Genomic DNA, 16,387 nt, shown 5'->3' with positions numbered 1-16,387 from the left:
GAGATATCATCTCACCCCAGTAACAGTAGCAAATTTAACAGAACAAACAACAAATATTAGCGAGGTTGTGGAGAAACTGGACCAACCTCTTTTCAACCAGGTAAGTTTACTTTCACATACCACCTTCAATGATCTTCAACATTTTGATGATACTGACTTTCAGTGAGGTAAGCATGGATGTTATTCAGAGAGTAATCTTAAGCATTTACACTCTATAAAATCAAAATGCAGTTTCTTCTCTTCCATGTGTTCGAATATTTCTTGGCTTCCTTTTGCTGCAAACTTTTATTAAACTCAGTCTATGCTACCCATTTTTTTTGCCTCTTTGAAATTTAACCTAATTACACCATGCTTCTTTCTTATGAAATATACATATATCTTATACCAAATAAATGGTAAACTTTTGGTTAAGGTGTCTCAAAATTTCTAGCTCACTTTTTCTTCAAATTCTTAAAAATCCACAGCCACAAGTCAGCTCTCTTTCACAGGGACTCTACGGGACATAAGGGAATTGCCATTCAAGTTTTAAATCTTTATGGAAGGGGACTCCACATCTTTTTCCTAGACTGAGAGGTAAGTGCATTTGGACTACCAACTTTACAGTTAGTAGCTGAGTGCTAAAATCAATGTGCCATCATAATCTCTAATTACTGAAACTCATGTTCTTCTTGTTGTGGACTCTAGAGTCGGAACCGCCAATAGCTGACCCTCAGACGGATTTTCAGAGGCAGTTAATTGCATGGGAGGAGGCTGCCCATCCTTCCCCTGCAGAGCAGCTGGTGATCCTGAACTGTGTGCCTTTGGAATTGCAGCGCAGCTTCTTGCCACTAAGCCACCTAAATTGCCTCACATAAAAGGATACTCATCCTATGTGAAAAGACAAATAGGTCTTATGGAATATTATCATATAACAATTTTAAGACTTGACTTCTGCATATGAATCAGTTTGGCAGGAGACAGATAATATACTTATTTTTTTACTTTGTGTTTCTAAGTCAGATTTTTAAAATCCTGTATTAATAAACTGTAGCCTATTTCCACCAAGTAAAATAATGAATTCATTTATGAATATTAAAGAAAAAAATTTAATTTATAGTTCTTTTGTGAAAGTAGTTTAGAATACATGTAATATCCTTAGACTTAAAAAATTCTCTGTATGTGAAATACAAATTTGTCAAAGAGAAAATATTTGAATCCTTCAGAAATTGTCACATTAATAGCTGAAAAATCGCCAGGAAGATGTTCTGCAGCCAGAAGAACACTCTTTAGCACCAACGCCTGCTCAGTTACTAAGTGGGTGGCTTGTACAGTCTTTGTGATAGTACAGCATTCAGTGGGGCTGCTTCATGGAGGGAAGAGATACTGAGTAGTTAAGAAATGCTAGTAAAGAGAGGCAGAAAGAGCAACTTGGTTTATAATATTCACAGTACAGGTAAGGTTCTCAGCCAAAGTAATGGAGGGGGAAAAAAGTGGTTCAGAATTGCAGAATTACCAGCGGTGCCAAGTATACGAACATAACTATGTACAAATAGGAATAGGAAATATTTATTTTAAAACATATTTACAAAATTAAAACTTATGTATTAGCACTTTTGTTCCACGCTCATTTCATTTTCTTAAAGGTATTAAACATTCATTTAAGAGAAATCAAAGTGACAGACTTTGAAGAAAACACATGCTAACTTCAGACACCTCTATTTTCTTGAACTAAACAATGTTTTTAAGAGATGAAGATACTGGTACTTTTTTTCTTACATATTTACATATCTCACCAACATTAGCGTTTGGCACAGAGCATAACATAAAAATGCACAATGACATTAAAAAAGCAAACAAGAATCCTGAAAAAGAAGCTATAGTCTGAATAAAATATATCATCCCCAGAGGCTTTTCTATTATTGTATAGGAGACCAAACAATTTTTCCTATCTCTACCGTACTCCAGCAGGTATACAGTAATAAAAACCTCTTAATTGCTAAGTAATCAATTTAAAGCATTGCTTGCAATCCTTTCCTTGTTATCTAAGACTTTTTTCTTAAATGTCAGTTTCTCAAGGTGACTTGCTTTATAAGTTCCATAGTGTCAATAATAAATTTATTATTCACACAATTTATTATATAATACATAATTAGTATAAAACATATTTCTCTAAGGAAACATAACATTTACACTCAGTGTAGTTTAGTTCTGTTACATTTAAAAAAAAAAGTCCCCCTCCCCTGAATTCATTTCTCTAGTAGATCAGTCCTTAAGGATTTCTGGAGTCTAGCTATGTTGGCATCCAATGCTGCAAGGCCATTTCTGAACTCTTGTTCCTCACGAGAAGTAAATGTTGAAAAAGAAGAGGTACTCCAGTCAGACATCAAGTCAGAATTTAAGAAACTACCATCAGAGAGATTGCTGCCTTTCGTTTGAAGGTTGTTGCTCTGACAAGCCGAGGCGCCCTGACACACCAGCTGGTCCTCTGACTCCTGAGTGGGGGTAGGGATCTTATCGATTGCTTCCTTAATTTTCTTGATGAGCTGTTTGTCTTCCACCTCAGCTCTTCTGGAAAGTTTTTCAGGCTCATTTTCTACTTCCTTCTTTGAAGAAGAAACAACTACGGGTGCACACAGTTTATTTTCCTTTTCAGAAACAAGCTCAGTGTTGCTGATTAGGGATGCAGCTACACTTACCTGTGGCTCAGGGGACAATCCCTTAGACCGTGGTTCTATCTTTTTAGGAGTACTGCTAACAAAAGGAATGTAAATTGTTTCATCCAAATTACACCCGTCTTCTATTAAAGTCTTAGTTTCACTCTCCTCATCAGAATCCTGTCTTAAAGTGGCAGAGAGGATTCCAGGGGCTGAAACTTCCTTCATGCTCTCTGGGTTACCGGGCGGAGGGGCTCTGGAGGGAAGAACTTTTTCACAGAGTCTATCTGGCACCACACTTTCATCATTTTTAACTGGGGAAAGGGGCTCTGAGAGTGGGGAAATGAGATTTGTTTCTAACTTACTCAGGTAGCTCATTATGGAAGTGTGAGTAGAGATCGGGTCATGTTTCAGTTGCTTTTCATAAACATTCAGAAGTGATTTGGTAAGGTTATTTGCAGGCTTGCAGTGAGCGCTGTCCGCACTAAGGTCTGCGAGAAGCTTTACCATGCTGTTCTGTAAAGTTCTGTTGAGAAGAATTTAGTATACTAATTATTTTTTTTAACCTGTTTAGTAGATAAAATTTATTAAAAAAACAAACTAACCAACGACAACAAAATGCTTGGTACTTAATTTAGAAGCAAGAGGTTAAAAGCACAAAGTAAAAGATAGTCTTACAAGAGTCTAGTAAAATAAAAAGGCTAAAAAATTCTTGGTCAGCATCAAATCCATCTAGAAATGTTGTTGTTGTTATTGTTATGTGCCATCGAGTTGCTCACGACTCATAATGACCCTATGTACAACAGCCCTAAACTCTGCTCTGTTCGGTGCCAATCGCACTGTCTCTGACACTCCCATCCCGATTACCCTAGTCACTGAATCAATCCACCTCACAGAGGGCCTTCCCCTCCTGTGCTGTCCCTCCACCCTATCAAGCATGATGTCCCTTTCCAAGGACCGGTCCCTCCTTACAACATGTCCAAAGTATGTTAGACGGAGCCTCAGAATCCTGGCCTCAAGAGAGCCGCCTGGTTTCACCCTTTCCAGGATGAATCTGTTTGTTTTCCTAGCAGTCCTCAATACTCTTCTCCAGCACCACAGCTCAAAGGCCTCAATTCTCCTTCTATCCTCCTTAGTCATTGTCCAATTCTCTGATGCATAACAAGTGACAGCAAAGACAATGGCCTGAAAAACCTATCTATACACCAGTTCTACAGGACACATCACCTTCGCCTGGGAAACATTACCACTAAACTTAAGAGACACTGGTCACAGCATAAGAAACTATCAGCAGCTGACGTGTTTGGAATCACAGAACTCAAGGAAGCTTCAGATACAAGCTATCAGATCAAGGGCTCAACAGTGGGAGACAGATGTTGAAGGGAGTGGGTAGAAGTGGATGGGTATCCTGGTGGATGTTGGAGCAGGGAAATAAGTGGGTAAAGACACGTGTGCCAAGGGCAGGGACAACACTGACACTAATGGTTAACTCCATAATAAGGGATATATCTTTCACTTTTCTGTAAAATGCTGATCTGATACTTCTCTAAATCTGAACATTCAGATTAAGACAGATGAAGGACTGGCCATCCACTTCTGAAATAGCAGGCCTCCGAGAACCCTATGTACAACAGAACACATGTAAAATCTAGAAATGAGAATCAGAATGTTGTAAGACATGAGAATGTTTTATTCTAGAGAAATATTACAAAATGAACCTTAAAATAAAAAAAGGAGCCTAATTCTAGGAAGCTCAGGTATATAAAGGCTGACACGGGCTGCAGCAGCAGCACAGTGGGAACTGTGAGAAGGGTGCACATGTTGCACACAGACTTACTGTGAGTCAGGGCTGATGTGACAGCAACTAACAACAAGGTATAAAAGAGAAAAATTGAAAATGTAATTCACTTGTTAATTAATTCCTCTAGAAAGTATTTCTGCTGTTGTTGTTATGTGCCATCGAGTTGCTTGCGACTCATAGCGACCCTGTGTACAAGAGCCCTAAACGCCGTTCTATCCTGTGTCAACCTCGCCATCTCAAAGGCACTTATTCCCACCACTCCACTCACAGAATCGATCCATCTCATTGAAGGTCTTCCTCTCCTTTGCCAGTCTCTCCTTGCAACATGCCCAAAGTATGTCAGACAAAGCTTCAGAATCCTTGACTCCAAGGAGCATTCTGGCTTCATCCTCTCCAGGTCAAACCTGTTTGTTCTCCTAGCAGTCCGTGGTATATTCAACACTCTTCTCCAGCACCACAGTTCAAAGGCATCAATTCTCTTTCTATTATCCTTATTCACTGTCCAGTTCTCTGATGCATAGCACATAACTGCGAAGACTATAGCCCAGATCAGGCACACCTTAGTCTCCAGCCTGACGTCATTGCTCTTCAGTACTCTTGAGAGGTCCCTCACAGCTGACTTTTCCAATGCAATTCGTCTCTTGATTTCCTGGCTGCTGTTACCAAGAGTGGTGATTGTGGAGCCAAGTAAACTAAAACTGTTAACTATCTCAATCTCTTCACCATCCATACTGATGCTGCCAATTGGCCCAGTGGTGAGAATCTTTGTTTTCTTGATGTTGAGCTTCAGTCCATATAGGAGGCTGCAGTCCTTGATCTTCTGCAACAAGCGCTTCATATCCTCCTCAGTTTCAGCAAGCAGGGTTGTGTCATCTGAATAATGCAGGTTATTGATGACTCTTCCACCAATCCTGATGCCGCATTCCTCTTCGTACAGCCCAGCGTATTGGATGATCTGTTCTGCGTACAGATTGAAAAGGTATGGAGACAGAATATATCCCTGATGAACCCCCTTCTTGATTTTGAACCATGTAGTGTTTCCTTGCTCTGTTCTGATGACTGCCTCTTGGTCCAAATATAGGTTTCACATTAGCACAATCAAATGTTCTGGGATTCCCATTCTTCTCAGAGTCAGCCATAGCTTGTTGTGATCCACACAGTCAAAAGCCTTTGCTTAGTCAATGAAGCCCAGATAGACATTCTTCTGGTATTCTTTGCTTTCTGCCAAGATCCATCTAACATTAGCTATAATATCCCTAGTACCACTTATTTAAAATATATATGAAGAGGACATTTCTAGTCAATGTTCACAGGGGAAGGAGGACAGAAAGTGGGTGATTAGAGATAACCGGGAATAAGCAACAGCTTAGAAACCAGGAAAAATAAAAAGGAAGACACACAGGGCTCAAATTTAAGACAGATATGGAATCACATCCGAGTGCTATCACTGTGCTCCTGTGCAAGTTGCCAGCCTATCTGAATCTCACTTTCACAATTCACTTACTTCTAATGTAAAATAAAGATTAAAGAAAATAGTAGATATATGGGTAAAGTGTTAGCACATATTTCAGGCTAAATAGATAGTCATTTAATGGGAGTTTTTATTAGTTAACATATTGCCATGAAGTCAGTGTGGATTCACCATGCTCTTGTTAAGAGTAGTAGTTCTACTGAGGTCACTTTACAAAAAGCGTTTAGTCTATTTGAATCGAATCATCTATGTTCTACAAATCAGTAAGAAGATGAGAAACTTAATCTTAAAAAGACACAAAAGACACCAAGAGTAATTCACAAAAAAAGAATTAGGACTAGCCAATGTGCATGTTTTAAAATGCTTCAATCAAAGTATCACAGATTTAAGAAGTTATGGATTTTTTAGTATCAAATTCACATAGTGAAATAAAAATAATATCCACTGTTAGAGAAGTTTGGAGAGACATGAACAACTACTGAGACTCAACAATGACATACCTTGCCTTGCGAGCTACCTGGCAACACATTGCAGAAACCGTAAAGATTTCAATACTCACATTTTCATTTTTTAGGAGTTTATCTTACCAGTTTCACAGAAGCATGTTGTAGCCATAATTATATTTACATATATGTTATTTGTAATTGTAAATAGATCCAATATCTGCCCTCAGTTAACATGAAACTAATTCAGGTAAATTATGGCCTTATTGCATCATGACCGCTAGAAATCATATTATAAAAATATTGATAGCAAAATTACTATAAAAGATTAAATTAATGAGAACAAGCCATAAATAATATGGATGCTATATTATTTTTGCATAACTAAGCAGTCATAAATTTACACATTAAATATTAAAAAGTTTAGTATTAAAATTTAGCTAAAGCCAGAAATCAATTCTTTCTGGATGTAAGAATAAGTGATTTTTCCCCCCCACACAAAAGCAAAAGAGAATATATTATTTCCAAGCTAGCTGATATATTAAACATGCTACATCTTGATTTATTACTCTTCAAATGACAATGGCTTCCACCACTTCTCAAACTTGTATCAAAAGTTAATGAACTAGTAACAGAAAGATACAAAGATGCTAAAGGAACATATTAAAAGAATGCTGTGACAAATGAGGACCCACTAATTGAACTCTGGTAATGTTGCTAGGAGAGGCTCTACTTTGGAGAGGGACACGATACCCTGAAAGGCAGAGGGTTGACAAAGGAGAGGAAGGCTCTCGACCAGGGGGATTGACATGGTGACTGCCACAATGGGCTCTAGTGTGTCAGGAGGCATGAGGATGGCACAGGATAGGGCAGGGTTCAGATCTGTTTTTCATAGGGTCACTATGGGTCCTATTTGACTCAATGGCACCTAACTTAATTTGCAGTGGGAACTTTAGTGGCTGAGTTTTGCTGCTGATCCAAAGGCCATGCCTCTCTACAAGTTCGAATCCACCGGCAGCTCCTCAGAAGAAAGATGGGCAGTCTCCTTCTATGTGATTCAGTCTCTGAAAACCCCCTGGATGGTCACCTATTGACTTCAGTCAGTTCTGACTTGATGGCAGTGAGAGAGAGGGAAGTTTGGAGTCAATGAGTGGCCATTGGTTACTGTGCTAAGCTGCTAACCAAAAGCTTGGGGATCTGATCCCACTCAGAACTTTGGAAAAAAAGGCTGGCATTCTCCAGGAAAATCAGCCATCCTAAACTCCATGGGGCACAATCCCACCCTGACACACATGGTGTCACCAGTAGTCAGAGCCAATCTAACAGCAACTTACTTTTTAAGTAATTTGATGAGCAATTTTCTTTTTCATTCATTTGACTGGAATTTTAATTTTTTTAAGAGGAATATATTGAAAATTTTTTCCTAAAGAGAAGCATTATCTTTACTGAAGATATTAAAATAAAGAAAGGAAAATGGCATAAATAAAAGCTTAACAAAAGCAGGTTGTGTTGGATCTTCACCAAAAGCAGAGTATTAGAACAATGTCTATTTGTGTTTCATTGACTATGCAAAGGCATTTGACTGTGCAGATCACAACAAATTGTGGCTAACCTTGAGAAGAATGGGAATCCCAGAACATTTGGTTGTACTCATGCAAAACCTATACTTGGACCAGGAGCATTTGTCAACAAAGAGCAATGAAACACCCCATCGTTCAAAATTAGGGAGGGAATGTGTTAAGGATGTATCCTGTCTCCATACCCTTTCAATCTATATGCAGAATAGATCATTCAGGAAGCTGGGCTTTATGAGGAGGAATATGGCATCAGGACTGGAGGAAGACACATCAACAACCTGCACTGTGCAGATGATACAACCTGTTCTGCAGAAGGTCAATATGGACTGCATCACAATATCAAGAAAATTATTCTCATCATCTGGTCAATTGGTAGCATCATGAAAGATGAAGACTGAGGTTGTTAACAATATCATCTTGCTCAGATTGGCAATTAATACCCTTGGAACAGCAGTCAGGAAATCAAAAGCCAAGTTATTTTAGGAAAGTCTGCTGTCAGGGATCTCTCCAAAGTGCTAAAGAAAAATTATGTCAGTCTAGAGACTAAGGTGTGTCTGATCCAGGCCATGGTCTCCTAAATTGCATCTCAGGATGCAATACTGAACGTACTATGGACTGCCAAAAGAACAAACAAGTCTGCCCTGAAGAGGCTGGAACCAAGTTTCTCCTTGGAGGCAAGAATATGTAAGCTCCACCTGACATATTTTGGGCATGATGCCAGGAAGAACTAGTCCTTGGAGAAGGACATCATGCTTGGAAGGGTAGAGAGTCAGTGCAGGAGAGGAGAGGAAGACGCCGGATGTGATGGATTGATACAGTGACTGTGGCAATGGGACCAAGTGTGTCAGAGACAGTGAGGTTGGCTCACAACAGAGCCATTGTTCACTGGGTCCATTGTTCACAGGGCCACTATGAATTGTAATTGACTTGATGGCACTTAAAAACAACATCATCTGTGGAAAGAGTTGCTAGAGTAGCTCAGTATCAGCATTCAAGAGAGAAGAACAGAAGATTTCAAAGGGCAGCCCAAAAAGACAAAGTATTTATAATGAAAAGTGCAAAGAGCTGGAATTAAAAAACCAAAAGGGAAGAACATGTCAGTACTTCTCAAGCTGAATGAAGTGAAGAACAAACTCAAGCCTTGCATTGCAATATGGAAGGATTCTAAGGCAAAATACTGAATGATGTAGGAAGCATCGAAAGAAAACTAAAAGAATACACAGAGTCACTATACCAAAAAGAACTGGTCAAAACTGAACTATTTCTGGAAGTAACAGTTGATCAAGAGAAAATAGTACTGAAGGAAGAAGTCCAAGTTGCAATGAAAGTACTGGCAAATTAAAAGGCCTCATGAATTGATGGAATACCAAGTGACATATTTCAACAAACAGATCCTTTCCTGGATGGGCTCACTAGGTTGTGCCAAGAAATCTGGAGGAAAACTACCTGGCAAATTGACAGAAGAGATCCATATTTGTTCCTATTTTTTTAAAAACAAAACACAATCCCATGAAGGAGTTTTTCTTTTGCTTTTCAAGGAGAGGAGCGAACTGGGGGAAGAGGTGGGGTGGGTGGGGAGAAAAGTGCAACAATGAATGAATGGAAGTCCAAAATCTTTGTAGTGTTCATTGAAATTAATAATAATAGTTAAAAAAAACTAAAACAAAACAACACAAACCAGGAGAATGTAGAAGTTATCAAATAATATCATTAATGTCACCTGAAAGTAAAAAGCTTGCTGAAGATTATTAAAATCAGCTGGAACAATACATTACAGGGAACTGCCAGAAATCTAGACTGGATTCAGAAGAAGACCTGGCATGAGTAATATCATTGCTGACATCAGATGGATCTTAGCAGAAGGATGTTTACTTGTGTTTTATTGACTATGTAAAGGTATTTGACTACATGGATCATACTATGGCTAAAATTGAGAAGAATGGGAATCCCAGAACACTTGATTTCTCATGTGAAACCAAGAAGCCACTGTCAGAACAAGGGAATACGGCATTGCATAAATCAGAAAAAATGAGTGGCAGGGTTGAATCTTTTCTCCATACCTATTCATTCTGTATGCTAAGCAAATAATGTGTGAAACTACACTATATGAAGAAGACTGTGGCATTGCAACCTGTGTTATGTAGACGACACAACCTTGCTTGCAGAAAAGAAGACGATTTGAAGCAGTTACTGCAAGATCAAAGATTCAACCTTCAAAATGTATTTCATCTCAACATTAAGAAAACAAAAAATCCTCACAATAGGACCAATAAGCAACATCATGAAAGATGGACAAAGACTGACACTGTCAATGACTTCATTTTACTTGGCTCGACAATCAGCTGTTATTTGCTTAGATCCACAATCAACATCTATGGTAGCAGCACCCCAAAAAATCAAAGACATGTTGCACTGTGAAAAATCTATCAAGGACCTCTCCCAAGTGCTAATAATGTTAGTTTAAAGACTAAAATGGACCTGAACCAAATTACAGTATTTTCAATTGCATCTACAAGCTAGACAATTAAAAGGAATGACAGAAGAAATAATGCCGTTGAACTGTGGTGATGGAGAAGAGGATTCAATATTCCATGGACTGCCAAAAGAACAAACAAGTCTGTCTTTGAAGAAATGCAAACAGGGTCCTTAGAGAAAAGTATGGTGAAATTTTGTCTCATATACTTTGGGAATGTTGTCAGGAAAGACCATTTCCTGGAAAAAGACCTCATGCTGGGAAAGGTGGGAGGTCTGAGAAAGAGAGGAAGAAAGACCCTGAATAAGATGGACGGGCACGGTGACTGTAACAACGGGCTAGCTCATCTCAGAGATGGTGAGGATGGCACAGGACTGGGCAAGGATCAGATCTTTCCACATTGTTCAGGAAAAGTCTGATAAATTAAGCCATGACATGGAAGTGGAGAAAGAACAGTAGTATTTCTATATTAACATATCTTACATAAAATAATTTTAAATTATTATAAAACTAAGTAAATTAAAATATTACTATTTCATCAAAATAAATTTACTTTCCTTTAAAACCAATTATACATAAAAGTTTTTAAGACTAAAAGGAACTAAAAGTTTCTAATTCAAAATGAAGGGACAAAGCATTATCTTGAAGGGAGGTATTCTTTTGGAATAACGAAGGATTTGTATTCAAGGTCTTACATGTGGAATCACAGGATCTCAGGATCATTGAAAGGCACAGCCAGATCTCATGATCTACAGTAACTACAGACATGGCCTTTAGAATTTCTAAGAAGTGATGTAAAGTTAGAAAGTCTTGAGAAAAAAACGAAACTTTGTAAGAATGTTTCATATCAGAAATTGGATGAAGGGAATTTATTCCCTGGGCTGGGGAGTCTCCTCATAGAGACCCTCCAGTGGGTTTCTGAGGCTGTGAATCTTTATGGAGAGACTGTCCATCTTTTTCCCAAGGAGACCTTCATTCACCAGTGGGTGGATTCGAACCGTCAACCTTTCTGTTAATAACTCAGCACATTACACACTATGTCACCAGTACTCCTTAGCTAAGATTCAGAATGCTTAAACAACTTATAGTCACACAGCTAACAAAGGGCGGAGCTAGTGCTACGTGTCAGGTCTAACTTCAGAGTCAGGAGCTCTTAGCCGTAATGCTTTACACTTCTTTGCTAGGAATCACCAAGTTGAAAAACACATTTAGTTAGTTTGAACTTAATGGGTACAGAAGAAAACACTATCAGCAAAAGATAATTAACAAAAGATTTGCTAAAATAAGATATAAGGGGGAGAGAAAGCAGGTCTGAAATAATTTTAAAGTTTGTTAAGTACACGATAACCATTTGACAGGGAAGAGCAGAACTGCCCATCAGCTTTTGAGAAAGTAAATCTTTACAATGCAGACATCACACCTTTCTACCTAAGAGCAAATTTGAACTGCTGACTTTAGTTATCAGCTGAGGACTTAAACTACTGCATTATCAGGAATTCTACATCTACTGAAAGGCCTGGGTTATTCCCAAATGCCACCGTTACCTGGTTAATTCTCTGAGTCGAGCCACCTCAGCATCACGCTGCCGTAATGTTATTCCCAATATCTGATTTTCCTTTTCAGCAGTTTCTAATTTAAACTGAGAGCTTTTTGCATTGACTAAGGCTTCTTCTAATTCTAAAACATTAAAAAAAAAAGACAAGGAGTCAGCATTCTTATGACATTTAAAAAATGTGATCATAATTATAGTCTAAATAAATACCAATTTTCATCCGTGTTGCCTCAATGTCAAACTGCTGTTTATTTTCAAGTATAGTTTGATCTTTGTCTTTGAATAAACCAGCAAGTTTTTTGTTTTCATCTTTCTGGTTTTCAATCACTTTTAAGAGCTCTTCATTTTTGCTCTGTAGTAACTCCTGACTCTTCAGTGACTCCTGCAATTGATTCTGCAGTGACGTGTTCAATGACTGAAGAGAAAACACTGTTAAGGCCAAAACAAAACAAAAACAGATGAAATCACGGTTTCCCAGTTAAAAAGTGCAAATCTAGAAAGATCTGGAGGGGGTTTCCTGTGTGTGTTTTTAAAGGTCTGGAATTTATTTTATTTTAAAACGAGCAATTTTACATAAACACCAAGTAAACTGGCAAAAAGTCATGTCTTTTTCTGCAACTGGTAATTTGAGCATTCATTTTTTAAAAGAGAATAATACATATACAAAGTATAAATAATTAAAGTATAACCAAATATCAGTGATACCAAATAATTCTCAGTAATGAGGTTTTTTCCCTAGTCCATTGTGACACTCCCAGAGACAATCATTAATCACTACTAACCTTTATGTTTGTCTGGAAAACACTTTTGCATGTATATAATATATACATTTACACATAAGTGAATTACAGTATATGCTTTGTCTAACCTAGACCTTGCCCCCAGACTGCCAGCAGGGACCTTTGTAATGGTTAAAAGGTACATGGCATCATTCAGCTCACGAATCTGTATGTGAATGAATTGTGAAGCACTGTATATTAGAAGCTGGGTACACAGCAGTGTAAAAAACAGACCTAACTCTATGTCCTTGTGGAGCTTATAACAAGTGCTCTGAAGGGAACAATAAGACAGAGGAAGGAGCAAAGGTTACACAGAGAGCTGCTTCTTAAGAGTGGCAACCGAAAGCCTCATGGAGGGGATAAGTTTTGAGACCTGAAGAGTGTGAAGAAAGTGAGAGAGGTTTAAGAATGCAAAAGAAGAGCCTACAAAAAAAGTCTTGAGATACTAAGAGATTAGTTTCTTCAAGAACTAAAGAGACAACAGTATGGTTAGAGTGTGGCAAAGACAGAGAAAAAGGAGCTCAGCGACACTAGAAAGGCAGTGAAGTGATGTGCCAGGTGGTGTAAGGGCTCCTTGATGTCAAGTAATTTTTATCTCATTTAAAGTAAAAAGTATTGAAAGTAAAAGGCAGAATAATTTCATAAAAAATCATTCTACTTCCAAGGGAGCTCTGGTGGCCTAGTGGCAAGAAGCCACGCTGCAATCCCAGAGGTATGCGGTTTAAATCCACCAGGTGGCTCTGCTGGAAAAGGAGGGGCAATCTCCTTCAGTACCAGTCAGATCCAATTTGACAGCACACACACACAAAAATGAAAAACAATTAAAAAAAATCATTCTAGTTCTACTAAATAAAGAAATGAGGAAACAGGAAGACAGAGAACCAAGATAGGAAACAGGGAGCTAAAGGATTTGATTAACCAATGGCATTGGTGTACCCCAAACTACTGATGAAGGTAAACAATTTTATGAAGTGTTCTGGGTGCTCATGTTTTTATTATTACTTGGTAGGGGATTCAGTTACATTTAAAAAAATTAAACCTTAATTGTATGTTACAGAACGTCCCCTATATTGATGTTTTCAAATGTATTTTATAATTTTGTTGTGCAGAAATGAAAAAAAAAATTCTGAGGGCATACTTCCAACTTTTGTGGTATGTTTTTTCTCAAACTTAAGAAAGCCTATGTTAAAAAGCAAAGATTTCATATTGATCTATGGTATCTGTTTTATGTCAGGCTTAAAAAGGTTTGTTCAAAAGCAAAGATGTCACTTTGAAGACTAAAGTGAGCCTGCTCCAAGCCATGGTATTTTCAGTCTCCTTAATATGTATATGAAATAAGGATATGTATATCATATGAATAAGGAAGATTGAAGAACTGTTACCTTTTCTTTACAGTGTCAAAGAACACTGAATATACATACCATGGACTATAAAAAGAACAAAATAATCCGTCTTGAAAAGCCTGGATGTTGAGTCTTCACCTAACATACTTTGGACATGCCAACATCAGGCTTGGTAAAATCGAGGGTTGGCAAAAAAGAGGAAGTTCTCTTTTCCTCAAGGAGACAGATGGACACAGCACTTACAATAATGGGCTCAAATATAGCAGTAGCTTTGTGGATGGTCCAGGACTCTGCAGTTTCATCCTGCTATATATGTGCTGCTGAGTCAGAAAGGCCTTGATGGCATGGAACATGAAGAAAGGCTTCCAAGAATTAAAAAAAACAAAAACCAACCAGCAAAACTTCACCTACTAGAACTATTCTTTTTCTTTTTTCTTAACCACAGTGATGCATAGGGACAATCTGGCAGTATCTGCCAACACTACAGCTATAACAGCAGTTCCACTGCTATAAATACACCCTAAAAAATAACCACTTGTGTGCAAAAACCACATGTATCAGAGTTTTTACTGCAACATTGCTTCAATTTGGATAAAAGAAGAACCCAAGTACCTACATATCTATCTGCACCAGTCTTTAAATAAATTATGGTGGAGCAACATAATGGAATACCTAAACAATTCACTTTAACTTTTTATTGTAATTTGAGTGAAAGTTTATAGAGGTTTTTTCATTCAAAAATTCATACACATTTTGTTTCATGACATTGATAGCAATTGCCACAGAGTATATGTTCAAGCTCTTAAAGCAGCATTTTTTGATGATATAAAAAATGTCACTACATGTAAAGTGAATAACTGCAAGCTGCAGAACAATATATACAGTGAAACGTGTGTGGTTCTGTTAGTGTCTGGCACGTAGTATGTACTTGTGAAATAAATTATTTATAGAAGAAACAGATTTTTGGTTTATTCAATTATCTTAGATAAGGATATATTATTGAGATACGACAGTACAGAACTTGAATTTTTATGTGAATAAAATCTTAATGAATATTATTTTTAGTTTTTTAAAAAGTTGATAAATCCACAAAGTAACTAAGAAAGCTTAATTCTCTGTCAACATCTTGAGAGCCACAAAACTTTTAACATGAATCCTAAGTTCTGTTACCTACATTTAAGGAGGTTGTATTCCAGAGAACCAGCTGTCTTTTGAGTTTTCTCTTGTTCTCGAAGTTGCTGGTTCAAAATCCTCACTTGCCTAAAGGAAATGATGAAGAAACATGAATGTAGGAAACCTGAATCCAAAATAACTAAAGAGAGACTATGTCACAGGTGGGAAGAAAAATATGTTTAGGAGGAGAGATACTTGCTAAACATTCAAAATAAACAACTATAAGATAAAAAGGTAGGTCAAGTATAAACATCAGTTGACAAGTCACACACACATACATTTTGGCTGGAAAATTGGCAGTATCCCATAGTTTCAAGGAAATTAAAAATAGTAGGTTTTCTCTTAGAGCAAGATTGCTTAAGGATAATAAAAACAGCAGAAGCGAAGTAAGGATTAGGTAAGCTCAGAAAAATAAAAGAGAAAAATAAAGCCTGCAAAAAAAGAAAGCTCTTTTAGAAACATAAAAAGAAAATGAAGGAACAGTATACCACATTAGGATTAAACCAATACAAACCTGAAATTCAGTGCCACAGCCTCATACCAGATGGTCCACATTCACTCACAAAAAATTAATTCTCATGCACATCCCAAAACTTCTCCAATAGGGTAAAAAGGGAAGCCACAGTCTGGGGAAATATATTTGGCAATGACATGTCTGGTAAGGGACTTCTATCTAGAATTTATAGAATACACGAGCTCCACAACAAGATAACCAACCAATTGCAAAAAGCACACAGGATATGAACAGACACTTCACGTTCAAGTGGCAAACAAACACATGAAGAAGTATTCAAAATCCGTAGCTCTAAGAGAGATGCAAATCAAAATAACTATGAGATATCATCTCACCCCAGTAAAAATTGCAAAATTCAACAGAGCAACAAACAACAAATGCTGATGAGGTTGTGGAGAAACTGGAAACCTTATTTACTGTTCGTGGGAGTGTAAAATGCCACTCTGGAAGGCAGTACAGTGCTTTCTCAAAAAGTTGGAAATAAAAATACCATTTGACCCAGCAGTTCCACTACTGGGAATATACCCTAAAGAAACCAGAACCGCCACCCGAGTAGATATATGCACATTCATGTTTATTGCTGTTTTGTTCATGATAGCAGAGTTGGACAACCTAAGTGCACATCAAC

General features: G+C 37.7%; 1 protein-coding gene across 1 annotated transcript in view; it reads right to left on the bottom strand.

The window, feature by feature from the left end:
* Positions 1 to 2,225: 2,225 nt before the first annotated feature.
* CCDC14 (coiled-coil domain containing 14) overlaps positions 2,226 to 16,387 on the bottom strand; it is a 46,412-nt gene continuing 32,250 nt past the window's right edge. Inside the window, exons 9-12 of the mRNA XM_006884218.1 lie at positions 15,247 to 15,332; positions 12,161 to 12,379; positions 11,943 to 12,075; positions 2,226 to 3,159 (exon numbers count right to left, since the gene is read on the bottom strand). Coding sequence (XP_006884280.1) covers positions 2,226 to 3,159; positions 11,943 to 12,075; positions 12,161 to 12,379; positions 15,247 to 15,332 — 1,372 coding nt within the window. The remainder of the gene's footprint in view (positions 3,160 to 11,942; positions 12,076 to 12,160; positions 12,380 to 15,246; positions 15,333 to 16,387) is intronic.

The sequence above is a fragment of the Elephantulus edwardii genome, unplaced genomic scaffold (genome assembly GCF_000299155.1).
Source record: "Elephantulus edwardii isolate Elephantulus edwardi_28Jun2011 unplaced genomic scaffold, EleEdw1.0 scaffold00032, whole genome shotgun sequence".
In the NCBI taxonomy this organism is placed as follows: domain Eukaryota; kingdom Metazoa; phylum Chordata; class Mammalia; order Macroscelidea; family Macroscelididae; genus Elephantulus; species Elephantulus edwardii.
The sequence above is the reverse complement of the archived record's forward strand: the minus strand, read 5'-3'. Positions and strand labels throughout refer to the sequence as shown.